General features: G+C 39.6%; 1 protein-coding gene across 3 annotated transcripts; it reads right to left on the bottom strand.

Moving 5' to 3' along the window:
* Window positions 1-260: 260 nt before the first annotated feature.
* Window positions 261-21,008, bottom strand: LOC135465642 (MORN repeat-containing protein 1-like). 3 transcript variants are annotated; one of them, XM_064742924.1, is made up of 14 exons: window positions 20,942-21,005; window positions 20,632-20,703; window positions 19,483-19,692; window positions 18,454-18,544; window positions 17,902-17,989; window positions 17,362-17,566; window positions 16,189-16,324; window positions 15,852-15,973; window positions 14,998-15,078; window positions 13,113-13,376; window positions 11,675-11,734; window positions 8,036-8,165; window positions 3,774-3,813; window positions 261-1,567 (listed from the first exon to the last, which is right to left on the bottom strand). In XM_064742924.1, exons 1-13 carry the CDS (start codon window positions 21,003-21,005, stop codon window positions 3,792-3,794), a joined length of 1,545 nt encoding a protein of 514 aa, XP_064598994.1. In that variant the 3' UTR covers window positions 261-1,567; window positions 3,774-3,791. The 3 variants fall into 3 exon arrangements, with proteins under 3 accessions (XP_064598994.1, XP_064598997.1, XP_064598995.1); XM_064742925.1 differs by lacking the exon at window positions 3,774-3,813 and adding an exon at window positions 5,706-5,749 and having other exon boundaries at window positions 263-1,567; window positions 20,942-21,008; XM_064742927.1 differs by lacking the exon at window positions 3,774-3,813 and having other exon boundaries at window positions 262-1,567; window positions 20,942-21,008.
* Window positions 21,009-21,074: the final 66 nt, after the last annotated feature.

The following is a 21,074-nucleotide window of genomic DNA, read 5'->3' on the forward strand; positions in this document are numbered from 1 at the left end:
GCACCCACACACCTGCATTTCTGGGGTCTTGGTGACAATAGTACCTTGAAAGGACATGAACATGTGTTATCTAGCATCTGTTGAAATTCAACTGTCTTTCACTATTACTACATGCACATGTTTATCACACCTTGGAAAACATCGGGTAAGAACAAACCAATTTAAGTTGTTTTATGAGCACAATAAATTATTTTTAATAGGGTATAAAAATAAAACTTAAAAAACATGCGATTTGTGGAAAATACGGAATGTCCCAGTAAAGTTTTCCTGTCAAAGTCATCTTTGTATGATCAGATAACCTTAAAAACCTGGAAATTCATAAAATAAAACCCCAAAAATCAGACAAAGTCAAGTGACGAAGTTTCAGTTTTGTTTTTTATTCCACTTTTGGATTTTTAGATCCCATTGGGAGGGGGGGGGGGGGGGTAGTTTCCATAATATTCACGCAATAACATTCTTTGAAGATAACCTGTCGTCCACTGATATGCAGTGCAAGTAAGTTTGTCACACCCTGCAAAAGTGTGTCGGTAACCTGCCAAAGGTTAGGCTTTTTACCCCCAGTGTCTTCCACCCATAAACCTGAAAACCAGGGAGTGGGCTGCGGTCAACCAGGGCGAGGACCCACATGGTGATTTGTATACTCCCTGCCCTCCCTGTTCAATAAGCAGCCATATTTGAGCAGTTTGATGTTCATTAAAGACCACTTGTCTCTCACCACTACGGTGTGTAGAGTGTATCTGTATGTCACATGTGGGGAAAGGTTATCACTAACTTGCCAAAGTTGTTCTACTGGTTCCAGATTTTTGACAGTCACTAGTCAGGTGTATGTACATAAGAAATACAAAATACAATGAATGAATGAAGTTTTTTAGATAACATCTGTAAATGTATTACTACTTAGATATAGTATTAATACAAACAGAAACAACAGTGCTGTGAATAGACTCTACAAGTTTTATCACAGGACGAGGACGATTTCTTCAAACAGTCATTTAATACTTAACTTTTGTAACATGGGCCTCGATCAACAAAGCAATTTATACACGAGGCTAAGGCTGAGTGTAAATATCACAGTGTCACACATGACCAGTACATACGTAGGATTCTGTGGTACATGTAGTTACAATCAACTGAGCGCTCAACAGCTTCAAGGAACAGCGTCACATAAATAAATTAAATAAACATCAGTATTTTTGTTACCTGGTAATACACATGTACCAGAAAACATGACTGAAAACTGTTAAAAGCTGCATGAAGTCGACATGGTTAGGATCAGCCCTTGAAGATAAGGTCTCGGCTAATTTCATTGGTTAGTATCTTTTATGGACAAAAAGATTTTATTGGACAAAACCTTTCTGGAGAGAGTGCATTTGAAGAAGTGGCAATACTCGGCAGACTGTCCCTGAAGATTGCATGTGATGAAAGCTTTCCTTGAAAATTTCCCAGCAGGAAAAGTGTTATTCCGGTTACACATCATCTGGATCTTCCATGTGTACTGATGAGTTTCATAGGTCAGGATCGCTCATAGCCTGCTGTGGACTGTGCGATATGTTGCTGTGTGTCCCACCTGTGGAACAATAATAACCAGTTTTAATTGTTAGACAGCAGTATATACATGTACCATGGATATTAACTCTGGTTATTACAAAAGATGCGGGCTCCAAATTTCATGTCACCTTATATGCAGAATAAGTGCTAATTATGTTTTATGATCATGGGCACACAAGTTTGACTTTCAAAGATGAAACAAATGGGAACAATAAACACAAATAGATGAATGATTTGTTTTCCCTGTTTTACACTAGCATTTATAATAGATGAGAAATTCATAAAAGATCCCGTACAACGGTAATTATTCTAATGTTAGTCTGTGAGAGAGGGAAAGTTCTTCAAAAGCATCATGTTACAGTGCTTGTGTGACTGTCATGCTACACTGGTGTTAGTTGCGGGCTGTGTGCAAATATACACTTTAAATGTGAGATGACCTATCAAACAACATCAAGTGTGTCACTCAAGACACCGGCCAAAACGTTTACCTCCTCAAGTAATGTCATTTCATAGTGTTAATTTTAAAATAAATGAATTTGAGCTTCTTTACATGTAATTGTTAGATTTGCTTTGTGATTTATATAAAGGTTAACAACTGGAAATTCTTTGTGTTAACTTCATTAACTTCAGTGTTAATAAAGTGTTATTTTACACACTTTATAGGTATCGTTTATGTTTTTACATTTTTTATATTTTACACCCAGATGCCATGACACTGAAAAAGAAACATTTTGTTTCAAGACGTTCCAATCTGAGCTCAGTGGTATGACATCATAATACATGTACAGTAAACGTTTACATTTCGACATCACGCAACAATAAGAAGTCATACAAGAAGTAGCTTTGTTGTATTTAGGTCAACTGCTAGGGTCTATGCTTGATAGGTCAAAAATGCATGACCTCAGTGGAGGGAGTAAAACAGAATGGCAGCATGAAATATGCAGTTTTTGACACATTTTCTTCATTTTTGGGGGTAGAATAGACTTCTACACTTTCATTTTGGTGTTTGTTGTGTAACCTGATACGATGCTGCGCATTCTTGAGATTTGACTGCACAAAACAAGGTTCAGCCGTATTGGGTTACACAACAAACACAACTTCGGCAGTGTTAAAACCTTAAACATCCTGACATGACAAATCTGCCATCACAAGTGAGTTCGTGACATCATCTCATATGAGACACTTGCAACATCATGACAAGACGTAACATAATTACATATGTAGGGCATACTCTCTGTGATGTTATGGCATCAATTATTTCATCATGGAATGGGATGAAAGCTAACGATGTCTTAAGATGTGGTAGTCACAGTTCGGACATCTGGGAATTTGCCAAAATAAAGTACTTACAAATTATGATGTTTTTAACTTTTATTTTTACTTCCAAGTTTTAAGTTGGTGTATAATAAATAGGTTACTGGCCTGCTTGGCTCAGGATGCACTTGTCCTGTCACTGGGAGATTATAAAGACAGTATTAGTGCCCTATTTCTACATTACGAGCAATGTTGGAGAAGACCCCCTTAGTCACTGGCCATGGGGAATCCTCGTTAATACAGAATTAAATTAATAATCAGCAGTACTGAAGACATGATGCAGCTTAAAGCATGTATACACAGGTATATATCTCATCTGAAATACGTTTGTAGTGAAAGAAATCAAAAACATGAACATACATGTAGGCAGCATCAACTATATGAGAAACTAAGTAATCTTTTTTATTTTTCTTGACTATAAATTGTAAAAAAGTGGTAGTTTTGGGTGTACAGATTTCTGCAGTTATTTCCTTGATGCATTCTTCATGTACTGTTTTCTTTCACTATAACACTTTAAGCTGGTATCAAATATCCAATAAGCGACAAATTTTCTGGTCCCACTTTCACAAAACTTTTGTAAATCAGTTTTTCGTAACTTTTCTCACAAATGACACTGCCTTATCACACTATAACCAAGACAACGTGTTTTACGAGAAAAAGTTATGAGAAATATGGCCTACAAAGTTCTGTGAAAGTGGGTCCTGGACTATAGTGTTAATTAACTCCTATGTTTGTATAATACACAGGACGTTCACACAGCACTCAACTATCAGTCAGTAAAAGCAATAGACAAAAAGCATGTTGAAAAAAATTATTGCAAGCATGCACCTACATGGATACATTTAGGCCTACTAATCTGAACTAAAGCAAAGCCAGAGCTTGAGAGCTGATAAATTCGTAGTCAAGTTTACCATGAATTCCCTAGTCAGTTATGACTTTGATTTGCCTCCCCTGTTGGGAACAACACATAACAATGAACAATGACAGAAACACATTTTATAGTAAAACTTATAAATGGCTGAACTAACGAAACACAAAATGCACAAAAGCTTTTGCTGTAACTTAAAAGCACCATCAAGTTCTTTGACAGAACAAAAAGTGAAGCAAATTGTACATGTGCACAACTGTATAGGCTTGTATGTATATGTATGATAACAACAGTGCTACCAGAGAATTTCCAGGGGATATTTGGGTAATGCTCTGTTCATAAGCCATAATCACAACTTCTCACAGAGTACATGTATGATCCATTTCAAATACATGTACTCCATGGTACATCAAGCAATTTGCTAATATTTGCTGATTTACTGCACAGTACATATTAATTTATTCAGTTTCACTTATACTGCAGATGCCGGTAAGGTTTTACAACAACTCGGAGAAACCTATTATGCTTTGTCAGGTTGCTGACATATAGAGAAACAGAAAAACTCAAGAGAGCTGGATTCCAACACAAGATCAGTGGTCATCTACAGTGAGAGTGATCCATTAAACAACTGAGCCAACAATGCCTCATCTGAGATTTAAGCATGGCTAAAGTCAACATGATACTAATACTGCTAAGAAACTAATTATTAACTCAAATCTGAACACATTAAATATTCCAATATCCCACTACATTTATCCCTTGATACCCATGATCAAAGTACTATATGTACTACAGATCAAATGTGAAGGAGTAAAATATATACAACAGTAGGCTGTGTTAATGTGGGCTATATGATTGTCTGACAGTTGCAAGGACAAGTAGATGCTGGTTCAATCCCGACCTTGGACAGGGAATTTTTTCATGCCCTCACTGTCATTGTTTTGTGGTTTTGCTGACAGTAAGCAGTGAGTGGCATTTGTGTGGCCATATATGGCGAGCAAATTTGTACTCTTGGGTTTGTCAGAAACTTGTCAAGGGTTAATGGTTTATCCCAGGCACTCCAGTTACCTCCGCCCATAAACCTGACTGCCACAGTATAAGTGAGAAGTTCTTTGCATAACAACAATGAGATAAACAAAATAAAGAAAAAAGTATATCAAACTTACCATCTACATGTAGTTCCATATAAATATGGTTGACTACACCATCTCAGCTACTGGCATTTAAGAATGGTAGGTCAGTGAAACCTTGCAAGCTATATGACTACGCACGAATAACCAGCTACTGCTACAGACAGAACAGTATGATGATCAATCTTTAAAGTTCAACCCGAAGAGCTGATGTACATGTCAAGCTACTTCTGTGTGATCAACAAACCTTACAGCTATGGACATCAGTCACACAGATGTTTATTTAGATCAGATTCAAAGATAAACTGTTGCTTTGTTCATGCAGAATGGTCAAGTTTTAGAGTTTATGAAGAAACAGTATATATCAAACTCACATGCAGTTAATTGTGGTCGAAAAAGCCTAAATTATTACAGGTGAGATAAAACAACAAAAAATTGTATTCATTTTGATTTATTTGAAATTATGCGATTTAATATTACTTTTAAATGAATCAATATGCATCTGTTTATTATCCAGTTGCATACTTAGTCACATGTGCATAAGCTTGACAAGATATGTATTTTAACTACTGCTTGGTTTTCGTCCAAATTATGGGACTCAAAATGTCACCAAAATTAAGAAGCTGCATCTGGTCCTACATATGTTACACATGCCTACAAGTAGAGATTCTCCATCCTCCATCAGAAAAATGCAAAATGCAGCAAACCAAACCTAACCAAACCAAAAGGTGAGAAGGTGGGAACTCATGCTTTGATCAAAAAAAAGGCATCACATGCTGTAACTGAAAGCTGTCTAAACAGAAGCAGCTACTTGAGCACTGTAAAATAATAACATATTTGCTGACCCTCCATAAGTGTGTCCACAGGTTCAGATTCAACTGAATGAGTGCTGTGAAGAGAAAACTGTTTTTCAACACGCAGAAAAGCCAACAGTAACAGGGGAAAAAATTGCATTCTTCAGAAAGTTCAAACATCACAAATGAAACAAGAAGAAATATTCACTGAGGGGAAATGCCACACTTAAGAATATTTCAGAGATAAATTGAACTGTGGCCAACATTATGGTTGGAGGAAATTGGGCAGAGCCCGGAAGAAACCTGGTTGTACCACAGACCTTCCCACACATTTGTTCAACCGAGGAGAAAGTCAGCTTAAGCTGGACTTGAACTCACAGGGTTCCCACACATGGAGAGAGGCTTGTGGGCCATGGAGGCATATGTGCATGTGTATAAAGCTCAGCACTTGAATGCATCACATTCTTTACATGTATTTATGTGTATAAGGCATACATAGCCATAACTACAAGAAAATAGTACTTAAACTGGTCGTGTGATACTAGCTACATGTGGGTTCAGTATATGTCACATGTATCAGACAATCGCGGAGATAAACACTGCAAGTCAAACATGTACATATGACCCAAGGCACACTCAAAATGTGACCCAACGCACACTCAAAATGTGACCCAAGGCACACTCAAAATGTGACACAGAATATACTGCAAATTTATGTGGTGATATGAACAGCTGAGTACTCGTAGTGAAGGCAACACACACATCATGTGACACTGATGGTACACAGGTGAATGTTCGGGTATTTCCCACCAAAAAAACTGTCACACAACAAACCCAGGCCTACTAACCAAGTCAGGAGAGTCCAAAAGATGCCTGACTTAAGCTGAAACTAAAACACCATCAAGATCAAATAAAACCAAATGTTTTTATGTGCATAAATCAAATAAATCATAAAAAATGTTTCACCCAGTAATGCATACTTTGTACATGTACTGTATGTCTGTGAAATGATCAGTGACAGCAGTACACAGGTGTAAACCAGCAAATGAGCCATATGTTATAGCATAGTAACCTTTCAAAATCAAACACAATTAACTCATCACATTATGATAGTTGGATAGGTTTAAATCAGTTGATACTTTGGTTTCTCAGCCACATGCCTTGTTCTGTGTATATACACTGCTGCACACTCAAAACTTCTGCCTTACTAATGTCTTAAACACCCAGTTCCCTGACCCCATCTCCTCCACTGATAATATCTAACAAACTCGCCTGTCCCCAACTCACACCTCCTCTGCTGATAATATCTAACTGCTCCCCTGTCCCCAGACCACACCTCCTCTGCTGATAATATCTAACTGCTCCCCTGTCCCCAGACAACACCGCCTCCACTGATAATATCTAACTGCTCCCCTGTCCCCAGACCACACCTCCTCTGCTGATAATACGCAACAGCCCCCCTGTCCCCAGCTCAAACCTCCTCTACTTATGATCTAACGGCCCCCACTGTTCCCAGCTCACACGTCCTCTGATGATGATATCTTATGACCCCGCTGTCCCCAGATCACACCTCCTCCACTGATCATATCTTAAGACCCCCTGTTCCCAGACCACACCTCCTCCACTGATGATACCCAAAAACTCTCCTGTCCCCAGATCACGACACACCCACTGATGATATCTAACAATTCCTAGGTCTCCAGAACACCTCTCATTCCCTGATGATATCTAACAATTGCTAGGTTCCCAGACCACAACTCATCTCGTGATGATATCTAACAATTGCTAGGTTCCCAGACCACAACTCATTCCCTGATGATATCTAACAATTGCTAGGTTCCCAGTCCACAACTCATCCCCTGATGATATCTAACAATTCCATAACTCATCCCCTGATGATATCTAACAATTGCTAGGTTCCCAGTCCACAACTCATCCCCTGATGATATCTAACAATTGCTAAGTTCCCAGTCCACAACTCATCCCCTGATGATATCTAACAATTGCTAGGTTCCCAGACCACAGCTCATCCACTGATGATATCTAACAATTGCTAGGTCTCCAGACCACAACTCATCCACTGATGATATCTAACAATTGCTAGGTTCCCAGTCCACAACTCATCCCCTGATGATATCTAACAATTGCTAAGTTCCCAGTCCACAACTCATCCCCTGATGATATCTAACAATTGCTAGGTTCCCAGACCACAACTCATCCACTGATGATATCTAACAATTGCTAGGTCTCCAGACCACAACTCATCCACTGATGATATCTAACAATTGCTAGGTCCCCAGACCACAACTAATCCACTGATGATATCTAACAATTGCTAGGTCCCCAGCCCACTAATGTTGATACCTAACAGACACACTCACCTGGCCCGGCTCTCACGTCTCTGTAGAGGCTTCTTTTTCTGTTTTATCGTCAAGAGAGCAAATCCTGGTTCCAAGGTCTCTCCCATGAATGGTGGGTTTGTCACATCATGAACCATAATCACATATTCTCCTGTGAACCAAGAGTTGTAATACTGTTAGATAAATCAATATCTGGCAGAATTCTACTGTGATAACTCTTGAATTTCAGTGTCAGGATATGTGTCACTGTTTCAGGAGATGAAGCGATTCCAAATCAGCAAAGATAAAAAAATCTGTGTATGATTTACTCAGTTATTAGGCTGGCTTTTGATGTTGGGGTGCAGATTTTTTTAGTTGTACAAAGAGGATGAGGTCTATGGGTGGACAGCACCACAGGTATGTTTATCACAGTTACATCTATGGGTGGACAACACCACAGGTATGCGTATCACAGTTACATCTATGGGTGGACAACACCACAGGTATGTGTATCACAGTTACATCTATCGGTGGAGAGCACCACATGCATGTGTATCACACTTACATCTATGGGTGGAGAGCACCACAGGTATGTTTATCACAGTAAAGTCTATGGGTGGACAGCTTGACAGGTATGTGAATTACAGTTACATCTATGGGTGGAGAGCACCACAGGTATGCGTATCACAGTTACATCTATGGGTGGAGAGTACCACAGGTATGTGTATCACAGTTATGTCTATGGGTGGACAGCACCACAGGTATGTGTATCACAGTTACATCTATGGGTGGAGAGTACCACAGGTATGTGTATCACAGTTATGTCTATGGGTGGAGAGCACCACAGGTATGTGTGTCACACTTACATCTATGGGTGGAGAGCACCACAGGTATGTTTATCACAGTAACGTCTATGGGTGGACAGCATGACAGGTATGTGACTCACAGTTATGTCTATGGGTGGACAGCACCACAGGTATGTGTATCACAGTTATGTCTATGGGTGGACAACACCACAGGTATGTGTGTCACACTTATATCTATGGGTGGAGAGTACCACAGGTATGTGTATCACAGTTATATCTATGGGTGGACAGCACCACAGATATGTGTATCACAGTTACATCTATGGGTGGAGAGTACCACAGGTATGTGTATCACAGTTACATCTATGGGTGGAGAGTACCACAGGTATGTGTATCACAGTTATGTCTATTAGTGGACAGCATGACAGGTATGTGTATCACAGTTACACCTATGGGTGGAGAGCATGACAGGTATGTGAATCACAGTTATGTCTATGGGTGGACAGCACCACAGGTATGTGTATCACAGATATGCCTATGGGTGGACAACACCACAGGTATGTGTGTCACACTTACATCTATGGATGGAGAGCACCACAGGTATGTGAATTACAGTTACATCTATGGGTGGACAGCTTGACAGGTATGTGAATTACAGTTACATCTATGGGTGGACAGCACCACAGGTATGTGTGTCACAGTTACATCAATGGGTGGAGAGCACCACAGGTATGTGTATCACAGTTACATCTATGGGTGGAGAGTACCACAGGTATGTGTATCACAGTTATGTCTATGGGTGGACAGCACCACAGGTATGTGTATCACAGTTACATCTATGGGTGGAGAGCACCACAGGTATGAGTATCACAGTTATGTCTATGGGTGGACAGCTTGACAGGTATGTGAATTACAGTTACACCTATGGGTGGACAGCACCACAGGTATGTGAATTACAGTTACATCTATGGGTGGACAGCACCACAGGTATGTGTATCACAGTTATGTCTATGGGTGGACAGCACCACAGGTATGTGTATCACAGTTACATCTATGGGTGGAGAGTACCACAGGTATGTGTATCACAGTTATGTCTATGGGTGGACAGCACCACAGGTATGTGTATCACAGTTACATCTATGGGTGGAGAGCACCACAGGTATGAGTATCACAGTTATGTCTATGGGTGGACAACACCACAGGTATGTGTGTCACAGTTACATCTATGGGTGGACAGCACCACAGGTATGTGTGTCACAGTTATGTCTATGGGTGGACAGCACCACAGGTATGTGTATCACAGTTATGTCTATGGGTGGACAGCACCACAGGTATGTGTATCACAGTTATGTCTATGGGTGGACAGAACCACAGATATGTGTATCACAGTTACATCTATGGGTGGACAGCACCACAGGTATGTGTGTCACAGTTATGTCTACGGGTGGACAGCACCACAGGTATGTGTATCACAGTTACACCTATGGGTGGACAGCACCACAGGTATGTGTATCACAGTTATGTCTATGGGTGGAGAGCAACACAGGTATGTGTATCACAGATATGTCTATGGGTGGAGAGCACCACAGGTATGTGTATCACAGTTACATCTATGGGTGGACAGCACCACAGGTATGAGTATCACAGTTATGTGTATGAGTGGACAGCATGACAGGTATGTGAATCACAGTTACACCTATGGGTGGAGAGCACCACAGGTATGTGTATCACAGTTATGTCTATGGGTGGACAGCATGACAGGTATGTGAATCACAGTTATGTCTATGGGTGGACAGCACCACAGGTATGTGAATCACAGTTATGTCTATGGGTGGACAGCACCACAGGTATGTGTATAACAGATATGCCTATGGGTGGACAACACCGCAGGTATGTGTGCCACACTTACATCTATGGATGGAGAGCACCACAGGCATGTTTATCACAGTTATGTCTATGGGTGGAGAGCTTGACAGGTATGTGAATTACAGTTACATCTATGGGTGGACAGCACCACAGGTATGTGTGTCACAGTTACATCAATGGGTGGAGAGCACCACAGGTATGTGTATCACAGTAAAGTCTATGGGTGGACAGCTTGACAGGTATGTGAATTACAGTTACATCTATGGGTGGACAGCACCACAGGTATGTGTATCACAGTTATGTCTATGGGTGGACAGCACCACAGGTATGTGTATCACAGTTACATCTATGGGTGGAGAGTACCACAGGTATGTGTATCACAGTTATGTCTATGGGTGGACAGCACCACAGGTATGTGTATCACAGTTACATCTATGGGTGGAGAGTACCACAGGTATGTGTATCACAGTTATGTCTATGGGTGGACAACACCACAGGTATGTGTGTCACAGTTATGTCTATGGGTGGAGAGCACCACAGGTATGTGTATCACAGTTATGTCTATGGGTGGACAGCACCACAGGTATGAGTATCACAGTTATGTCTATGGGTGGACAGCACCACAGGTATGTGTGTCACAGTTATGTCTATGGGTGGACAGCTTGACAGGTATGTGAATTACAGTTACATCTATGGGTGGACAGCACCACAGGTATGTGTATCACAGTTATGTCTATGGGTGGACAAAACCACAGATATGTGTATCACAGTTACATCTATGGGTGGACAGCACCACAGGTATGTGTGTCACAGTTATGTCTATGGGTGGACAGCACCACATGTATGTGTATCACAGTTACACCTATGGGTGGACAGCACCACAGGTATGTGTATGACAGTTATGTCTATGGGTGGAGAGCAACACAGGTATGTGCATCACAGATATGTCTATGGGTGGAGAGCACAGTTATGTCTATCGGTTGTATCATGATATATGTACAGTACTGACCTGCTCGAGGGTATTGAGGTGTATCTGCTGTCTTCTTAGCTTTACCCTTGTCATCCACACCTACAATCACCAGGAAAAAACAGATAAACCAACAATTTCTGTAACCTCTATCTGTACAGTCATGCAATATCAAAACTTATTAAATGTTTTGAAAGAAGGACATCATTGTACAACTTCATATTGGTGCTGGTCGTATACCATACCTGCATGAGCTGTTAGGAGATACGCCCACTGACAATATAACACACATTATTTATATAATGTTTTGACTGGACTGGTTTTTAACAATGTTCTTGAGAATTTACCACTAACACCAAAGCAATCCAGATAGTGGGTGGAGCTAACCTGTATGCCCAGAAAAAAAGCACAGTGCACAAAAGAAAACTGTGAGGAAGGGTATCCAGAGTAAACCAGAGTGAATAGAGGAAACAAGAATGTTCAGAGGAAACTATTGTGCTAAGAGGAAACCAGAGTAAGAGGAAACCAGAGTAAGAGGAAACCAGAAACAGGAACAGGAGCACACTCATAATATCAGTGGTCTATGTCATCATTCTTTACTCCATCACACACTGATAGATATAGATCTATTCTCCATTAAAGCAGCTTCGTAACCCAGTTATCAGAGTGCCAATCAAATGGCAGAATTGCCTGGGAGACAGGGAAAATCCCTACACAAAATATTATTGGACAGTTTACACCATATGATCCAAGTGAAAGCTGACTGACTCCTGATTGTGAGCACAGAGAACAAAATGAATTATCAAGGATATTAATAAAGAAATGTCAACACTGAAATACTGAACTGAACTGTAAGTTTTTCGGATGGCTGATCAGGCAAATACAGTGAATTTGAAAAAAAGATAACCTTTTGTGTTCGCCGACTGGCAGTGGAGAATCAGTCCATAGACTCAAAGTCAAAACAACCACAACAGCCAATCAACCATGGGTGTGATGGGTAATTTATTTATTTAACTGGTGTTTTACTCAAGAATATTTCACTTATACTTTGTATGATAGCTTATATGTAGCCGTGTTTTACTGGTTGACGCAACTTTTAAAGATTCATGTCATGGGGAATTCCCCAAGTTGACCTATAACAGAGAATGGAACAATATGAAGTGAGCGATGGAGTAAGGAATGATGAGATAGGCCACTGATATTATGAGTGTAGTGTCCCGAGAAAACCCCCACCCTTCAGTAGGTACCTGGTAAACATTCTTATGAGAACTGACAGCAGAAGTAGTTCTTGCACAAAAAAGATTGAAGCCTGCCACTTCATTTTTACCATCACAAACAGTTGAAGTATAAGTAGCATTTGCTGGATCTCCATACATTGTGATGTTAGATCACACATTGCCACTGCTTGCCTCTCAGACAGTACAACAACAATACAACAATACAGCCAGTACTCGCTGTTTATGTACATGCATACACTGACTTGTTTCAGAAGGCTTCTTGTCTGTCATTTTCTCAGGGTTGACTTTTGTTTTGCTCTTCCTCCCTGCCTCATCTAACATAACAAACGGCCGGTACATGGGAGGAGGTGGGGCTAAACGAAGGTTTTCCCAGACACATCTTCCTGCCTCTGTCCTCTTATTGGTCACAGGGGGTGGGAGTGGAGTGCCCACACTGGCTTTGAACTCTTCTGTGTCTGCTGCTGTTGTTGTACCATCACCTGTAAGGGTCTCGGTGGATTCCTCGGCTAATTCCAGACAGTCATAACAGAAAAACAAACATTATACATGTCAATTTTCTTATTTAGTAAAGAATTTTTCACTTATTCGATGGTTGTCAATTTTCTGGGTACCATAGAACACAGGGCTGCCCGTCCATTTTGAACCTCCGATCTTTGTAAGAGACACAAAGATCTGCACATCATAAAGACAGATACAGTACTACCACTTACCAACATTCCAATCAGATCCTCCGCTAACTGTTGAGTGAAGTAGAAGTATGAAGTGCCAGACGCTTTGATCGTTAGCTAGATTTGATCGCAGGGAGGACAGTGTGCATTGACCCCTTCAATAAATAGAGCACGGACCATAACGAAATTTGGTCAGAGCGGAAAGAATGAGCAGAAACCTGTGAAATTATTTGAACTATACATTTGTAAATATTTACACATAAACATAATTTGTAAAAAATTAATGTAATTGTATGCTTTGACCGTTGCTTTCTTTCGTTTTTTTTTTTTTTCCAATAATGTGCCCGTTAAATAAATTAAAATAAGGCCTACAAAAGTGCAGAAAGTGTGAAATGTATAACAGTTCTGTCCCAGCCACACCATGCAGAGTTTCACGCCAACACACTGTTTATATGTGAGTAGAGAGTTTAAGTGTGAGCTGTACTGGCCTGAGCCAGAACATGCAGAGTTTCACGCCAACACACTGTTTATATGTGAGTAGAGAGTTCAAGTGTGAGCTGTACTGGCCTGAGCCAGAACATGCAGAGTTTCACGCCAACGCACTGTTTATATGTGAGTAGAGAGTTTAAGTGTGAGCTGTACTGGCCTGAGCCAGAACATGGATCAATTAATTAGCATATGAATAGGTCCACAACAGGCTGGTGCTATAGCCAGGCTGACTTATATGAAACTGGCTGACAGACCATTTTTTACATGCGCCAGTGCAAGTCAAATGCTCCATGATGGATCCTCGGGAAATGTTAACCTGGTAAGTGGTAGTACTGTACAGATCAATGTGAAAATATTCATGTAATTTAACCAACCAATCAAGAAGATTTAACTCATGCGATGACGGCCACGGGTCAGTTAAGGAAACCAGAGCGTGAGGAGTAAACCATCCACTTCAGGCATGAAAATGACAATCTTCGTCACATGCTATACACATACTGTCACAAAAAGAGTGAGGTTAATGGATATGCAATGGTCACAAGTCACTCTCAATGTGTGTGCAACTCCTTGATCCTGAAATTAAATTCTCCTCTTCATCCATTTTCAAATCCTTCCGCTCAAATTTTACAAAACTGAATTCAAGTCTTCCACTTGATTTATTTATTTATTTGATTGGTGTTTTACGCCACACTCAAGAATATTTCTTTTATAAGATGGCGGCCAGCATTATGGTTGTAGGAAACAGGGCAGGAAGCCCACGACCATCCGCATGTTGTTGACAGACCTTCCCATGTACTGCCTATTCCAACTGAGGAAAGTTAAAATAGTGCACGGTACATATTACCGTGCATAAAAAAAGAACAAATTATCAACTCCTGGTAAACACAATGTGATCTAAATTAATACAGAAGTATGTAAGTATGTCGAGTCCAGTAAGATTAGGATGACAGATACGTAGAGAATGAGATACCTGTGACAGGAGAAGTTTGTCTGGGGGACATCGACTCCTCTTTCACATCTTCACTTTCAGCTATTGCATCATCTGTCCCACCTGAAAAACACAGTTATATACAGCGTATTTAATCATTTTTGACACTGTAGTGAAGGCTCACAGTATTACCATTATTAAGAATTACCTTATAAGTTAATAAGTTAAGTTATCTGACGACAGTCTCACTTATGAGTAGAAGACAAAAGACAGAGCCAGGTGGAAGCTGCCACATCAATATCTTGTCAGGTACAACTAGATGTACCCAACAGATCTGCTGGAAAGCTAAGAGAAAGTTATGGGAAAGAAATTGATTATGTGAGTCATGAATAAATTTGCACCTCACTCTACAGCACCCCGTAGCAGTGGTAAGTGTAGCAATACAGATGTGGTAACTCTAGAAATACAGCAGTTGTAAATGTAGCAATACAGCAACTGTAAATGTAGCAATACAGCAGCTGTAAATAAAGCAATATATGTGAATCATAATAAATGTTAATCTTTTGCACCTCACTCTACAACACCCCGTAGCAATACAGCAGTGGTAAATGTAGCAATACAGATGTTGTAACTCTAGCAATACAGCAGTTGTAAAGCCACCAATACAGCAGTTGTAAATTTAGCAATACAGAAACTGTAAATGTAGCAATACAGCAGCTGTAAATAAAGCAATACATGTGAATCATAATAAATGTTAATCTTTTGGACCTCACTCTACAGCACCCTGTAGCAATACAGCAGTGGTAAATGTAGCAATACAGATGTTGTAACTCTAGCAATACAACAGTTGTAAATGTTGCACAAGATCATGAGAAAAAAATATGTACATGAGTTACCCTCTTCTCTTTCCTCTTCTGGTAAGGTTTCAGATGCCTGTGTTGTGTCAGGGGTGGTCTCTGCCTCTGCAGACATGCCTGGCAACTGATCCGTCAGTGGGTAACTTACAACCTCATAGCCACTAAAATGATCAGAAATAAAACTGTATTTTGACTCCACTCAAATTGGTGCTCTAACAGCTGAAATGATTCTGCACATATAAACTCCAAACTCAAACTCATTCTGGATATACATGTTTTACCTAAAATTTTTTGTACAAGAGGCACTTCTATACATACACACGGGCAGTATAAATATTCACTATCACCAAATATATTCTCCAAAATGGTAACTCACAATGGTGTGCAAATGTGTTTTTCTTCCAAATCCTCTATAACATCAAATAAAGCTGTTCCCTCTTTTATAGGTGGAGGATCCTTCGGGGGTTGCCACTTAAACCCGGCTGACAACCGCAGTTCTCTCCCTCTATCCTCTGTTGAGTAATGGAGAAAAACATGTAGCTTAACATCTGGTCACATGATTGAATACATCACATCACATCATATTAATTACCGCCCCTGATAGCACAGTTGGTAGAACGTCCGCTTAGGGAGGGGTCCATCCTTGGTCGAGTCACACATAAGACTTTAAAAAAAAAAAAAACTTCAGCATGATGGGGACAGTGCAACGACTGGTTGACCCATATTAGTATAATGGCTTGGGCGGGGCGGCTTACTTGCCTCCGGTAAGGCGTCTCAGAGAAGCAGAACTAGATAAAAGAGTGGTGGAAATCCATCCTGCAACAAGGAGGCATATTACATGCACTCTAAGTATTCCTTCGTCGTCATATGACTGAAAAATAGAAGTACGACATTAAACCCCAGCACTCACTCACTCATCACATTAATCAGGTCATCTTTATTGTTGTCTATTGAGTTATGCACTGTAAATCTCATGACTCTTTCACTCGTATCAGTTATTTGAAACTATATAGTCAATAATGGTACTAGTATTGCAGGTTGTCCTCAGTGTAAATATTACGCTTATCCTCATTCAGGTCTCCATTGTGACACTCCACACAGTTGATAATAACCAGCACTGGAATATCAGCTTATCAACAATGTACATATTACACTTACCCTCAATCAGGTCACCGTTGTTATTGTGACACTCCACACAGTTGATAATAACCAGCACTGGAATATCAGCTTATCAACAAGTACATATTACACTTACCCTCAATCAGGTCACCGTTGTTGTTGTGACACTCCACACAGTTGATAATAACCAGTACTGGAATATCAGCTTATCGGTATTGTACATATTACACTTACCCTCAATCAGGTCACCGTTGTTGTTGTGACACTCCATACAGTTGATAATATTCAGTACTAGAATATCAGGTTATCGGCAATGTACATATTACACTTACCCTCAATCAGGTCACCGTTGTTGTTGTGACACTCCACACAGTTGATAATAACCAGTACTGGAATATTAGGTTATCGGCAATGTACATATTACACTTACCCTCAATCAGGTCACCGTTGTTGTTGTGACATTCTACACGAATTACAAAATCTCCTTCCTCCTCAATCTCTGGTGTATCCAGGAAAATAATCAGCTTTGTCGACAGACAAGCAGGCCTGTTATTGAACCACATGCCCTCATAGATACAGCCTGAGCTGTGGATCATTGTGCCCTGTCCATTCATCATGTCTTGTCTCCACTGACCCTGTAAACACAAACCATAACATAGACACAGCCTGAGCTGTGGATCATTGTGCCCTGTCCGTTCATCATGTCTTGTCTCCACTGACCCTGTAAACACAAACCACAACATAGACACAGCCTGCGCTGTGGATCATTGTGCCTTGTCCATTCATCATGTCCTGTCTCCATTGACAGAAGGATGACCATGACTGATGGGTAATTATCTCTAAATTACCACTACATTAAAAAAAAATTTGAATATTTATTTAAGAACAATACTGAAATTTAAGTTGGTGGAGTAGCTTCAACACTGCTCTAACATCCTGAACAGTCTATTACTCTGTTAGTTTCACTCACATCATATATTGTCCCATCTGCTTGTCGCAGCTCTCCATGTCCTTGCCGTTTATCATTTATCCAATCTCCATCATAACGATCACCATTTCTGCAAAAGCAGATTAAAAAATGTAAACTTAAAGAAAACATGCTTAATCAGATCAACGTCCATGTAAAACTGTCTGCCAAATTTGATTGCAATATCTTGCAAAACTTCCCATGGGCAATGAAATGTATTTAATGCGAATGCAAAAGTTGCAAGTATAGAGGTTCTGAGTACATCTTAAAAAATTCTTCTCAGATTTCTGTTTTTTTTTTTTCTCTCAAATCAAATTTTTAAGAAAGAATGAAAATATTTACAGATACATGAGATACTTTCACTTGAATTACACTTTATAAGTTACAGATTTAATGTTACATTTACCTAGCTTTCATATTCTATTATAACAAAGATTACAGTTTGGAAAAACAGAGCTAAAAATTTAGCAAGACATTGAGGCATGTCAAAAAATACAAAAAAGAACAAACAAGAAACAAAAAAAAATAACAAACACATGAAACCTAAACACATACGTATAAGTCTGGGCTCCCTCTCCGTGACGTTTGTTTTCATGGAAAAATCCCTCATAGGAAAAAGTGCCTGGAGCCTTCAAAGTCCCATAACCTAAAAACATGGGCAAGTAAATTAAACAAAACACTTTCATCACAACTTATCAAAGTGTTTCACATTGCCTTACCCATGGTTTGTGGACATAAAAAATGACTAAAACACTAGAATATGACATCATTTGTGGACAATGACATCAAATACTTGACACTTCGTTAGAGGTGAATGAGGGTCATGGTGATGAGGCAGGAAGTGATGTCAGGACACAAAAAATCTGTCTCAATCTTTGTTCTAATAATACTTTGTACACATGCATTCTCTTTATCTAAAAGTATGTACAACATGTTTCTAACCAGAACATGTAATAAAGTTTATTGATGTTTGCTGATTAAACAATTCTGCACGAGGACACCAGTGGTGAGGCTAAGCCTAAACAAGCTTGTGTGCTTTTTACAAGCTCGTCTTGTGGTGGTAGTGAGCAGCACATCTGCTGTAAAGAGTATGGTTTCTGGATATGGGCACACTAAGGAGGAGATAACTCTGTGTTATTACTTTGTTATTTGAGTAGTCTCCCCTGTTTAGCTCACACATGACGGGTGTCTGGTGTTCTTGAAACATTGAAAACTGAATGGTTTTCCTTGGGTGGAAGGTAACAATGTCTTGACATAACACTTGTTCACATAAAAGATTTCTTTTCCAAGGCCTTTCAATTAAAGACATAGAGTAAGCTGGTTTTATGGTAGCCACAAGCTTAGAATCCACTGGCACCACACGCAAGAGATAATGTTTCAGAGCTCAGATGACAATCCAGAAATAGAGATCTTTAGTTAGAAATTACAAGGTGAACTTTATACAAGTTGAACTTGTAACTAAGTAAATACGTAATCTAATCCTGTTTTAAACTTTGTATGTGTGGCTTCTAACTAAAAGTCTCTGTTATCGCCAGCACACAAACAACTGATAATTATCACCCGTCCAGGCATGTTCATATTTACCTGATCTTTTCCCGTCTTTGAATTCTCCTTCATACACAGTGCCGTCCTCATACTTGAAGACCCCTTGACCACAAGGTTCTCCTTGATGGAACTGTCCGGTGTATGAGGTGCCCTTGGAAGCATAGTATCGAAACCCATAACCTTCTATTTCACCTTCTTTGAACTCTCCTTCATAGTAGCTTCCATCAGCCATGATGAACTTTCCATGACCTGGTGTAATAAACCACGACAAATATGTTAAAATCACACACATATTTGTGAATGTACTGTATTTCACCTAAAATTTAGCATTTTCATAGGACATATTTGGTTGGAATAAACAGTATAATTTTAAGGACTTTACTTGCTTCTGAAAGCACATTTTAACATTCTATAAATCTTCAACCTTTTTGACCTCTAAAGCACTATTTCCATTGGAATTTATGCAAACAATTATTATGAACAGGATGCTAAAAATAATTTATTTGTGTCACTTAAGATGCAAGTTTCATAAAACTGTGAAAATTATTTGTCCACACCCATATCTCTCTCAGAATATTTCAAAATATTGGTCACAGAGGTGGTTAAAAAGGTTGAAGAATTAAGGTACCAAACTTTAGGTGAAAAACTCTGTGTGTGTGTATGTATATATATATATATATACATATGCTGGCTCCCTATACTTAAAATTAGAATCAATCATGGAATCAACTAACCAGAGGACAAACACAGACAAGGTCAAACTCTCCACAAACTTATCACTATACCTTAATGTTTTCAAGACATTAAACCCTATAAAAGAGTTTATATTTACCTCTTAACGTACATTTCCACCAAACATAAATGTAAGCTGCAGGTCTGGACGAGATAGGGTGGGGACTTTAGCAAACTAATGTGGCTAAAAATTGTGATTTTAAGGTGCTTGCCAGACTGAATGTATGCATCTCATATAATCGAGTCTTGATTCAATGGCGCTGTCAGCAAGTAGGCCTACCGAAAAATCACGTCTTTTAGCGGTGTTAGTTTGCAAGAGCCCTTACTTCATCTCATCTAAACCTCTGTGATCTCGCAAGACTCCAGAAATCCAGAATCACCTTATTTCAGTCCGAGTCACAAAGAATTGTACAGAGGCACCAAATCTGATCGACATTAGATATCTTAGATTCTTACCATGCTTCCGCCCTTTTTTCCACTCTCCTTCATATCTGAAGAACTTGTTTCCATAACTGTACACTCCAAAACCTACAGGAACATATGAAAACCAAACTTCGCCATTAATTTATGAGCAGCCATAAAATGATCAAATCGTTATAAAATAAACAGTTGATAGACTTTCGTCCAACTCCCTGTAATTTGTGTAAAGCACAGATTTTGCGAGTACTGATATTGTCTTACGAAACTGAATGAAACACAAATAGATTACAGTAAACAGATGTTCCCTTGTCTCACATAACTAAAGAAAATACACCCCAAAGATTACCATCTCTAAGAAATCTGTGTGTTTCTCCCACGTAGTGGTCCTTCCTTGCTGTTTGCGCCGCCATGTTGTGTACGGTGACAACCACTTCGCCGTGATACCAAAAGCCTCAACAGTTCCGCTTGAATCAACATCC

This window comes from Liolophura sinensis, chromosome 5 (genome assembly GCF_032854445.1).
Source record: "Liolophura sinensis isolate JHLJ2023 chromosome 5, CUHK_Ljap_v2, whole genome shotgun sequence".
Taxonomy (NCBI): domain Eukaryota; kingdom Metazoa; phylum Mollusca; class Polyplacophora; order Chitonida; family Chitonidae; genus Liolophura; species Liolophura sinensis.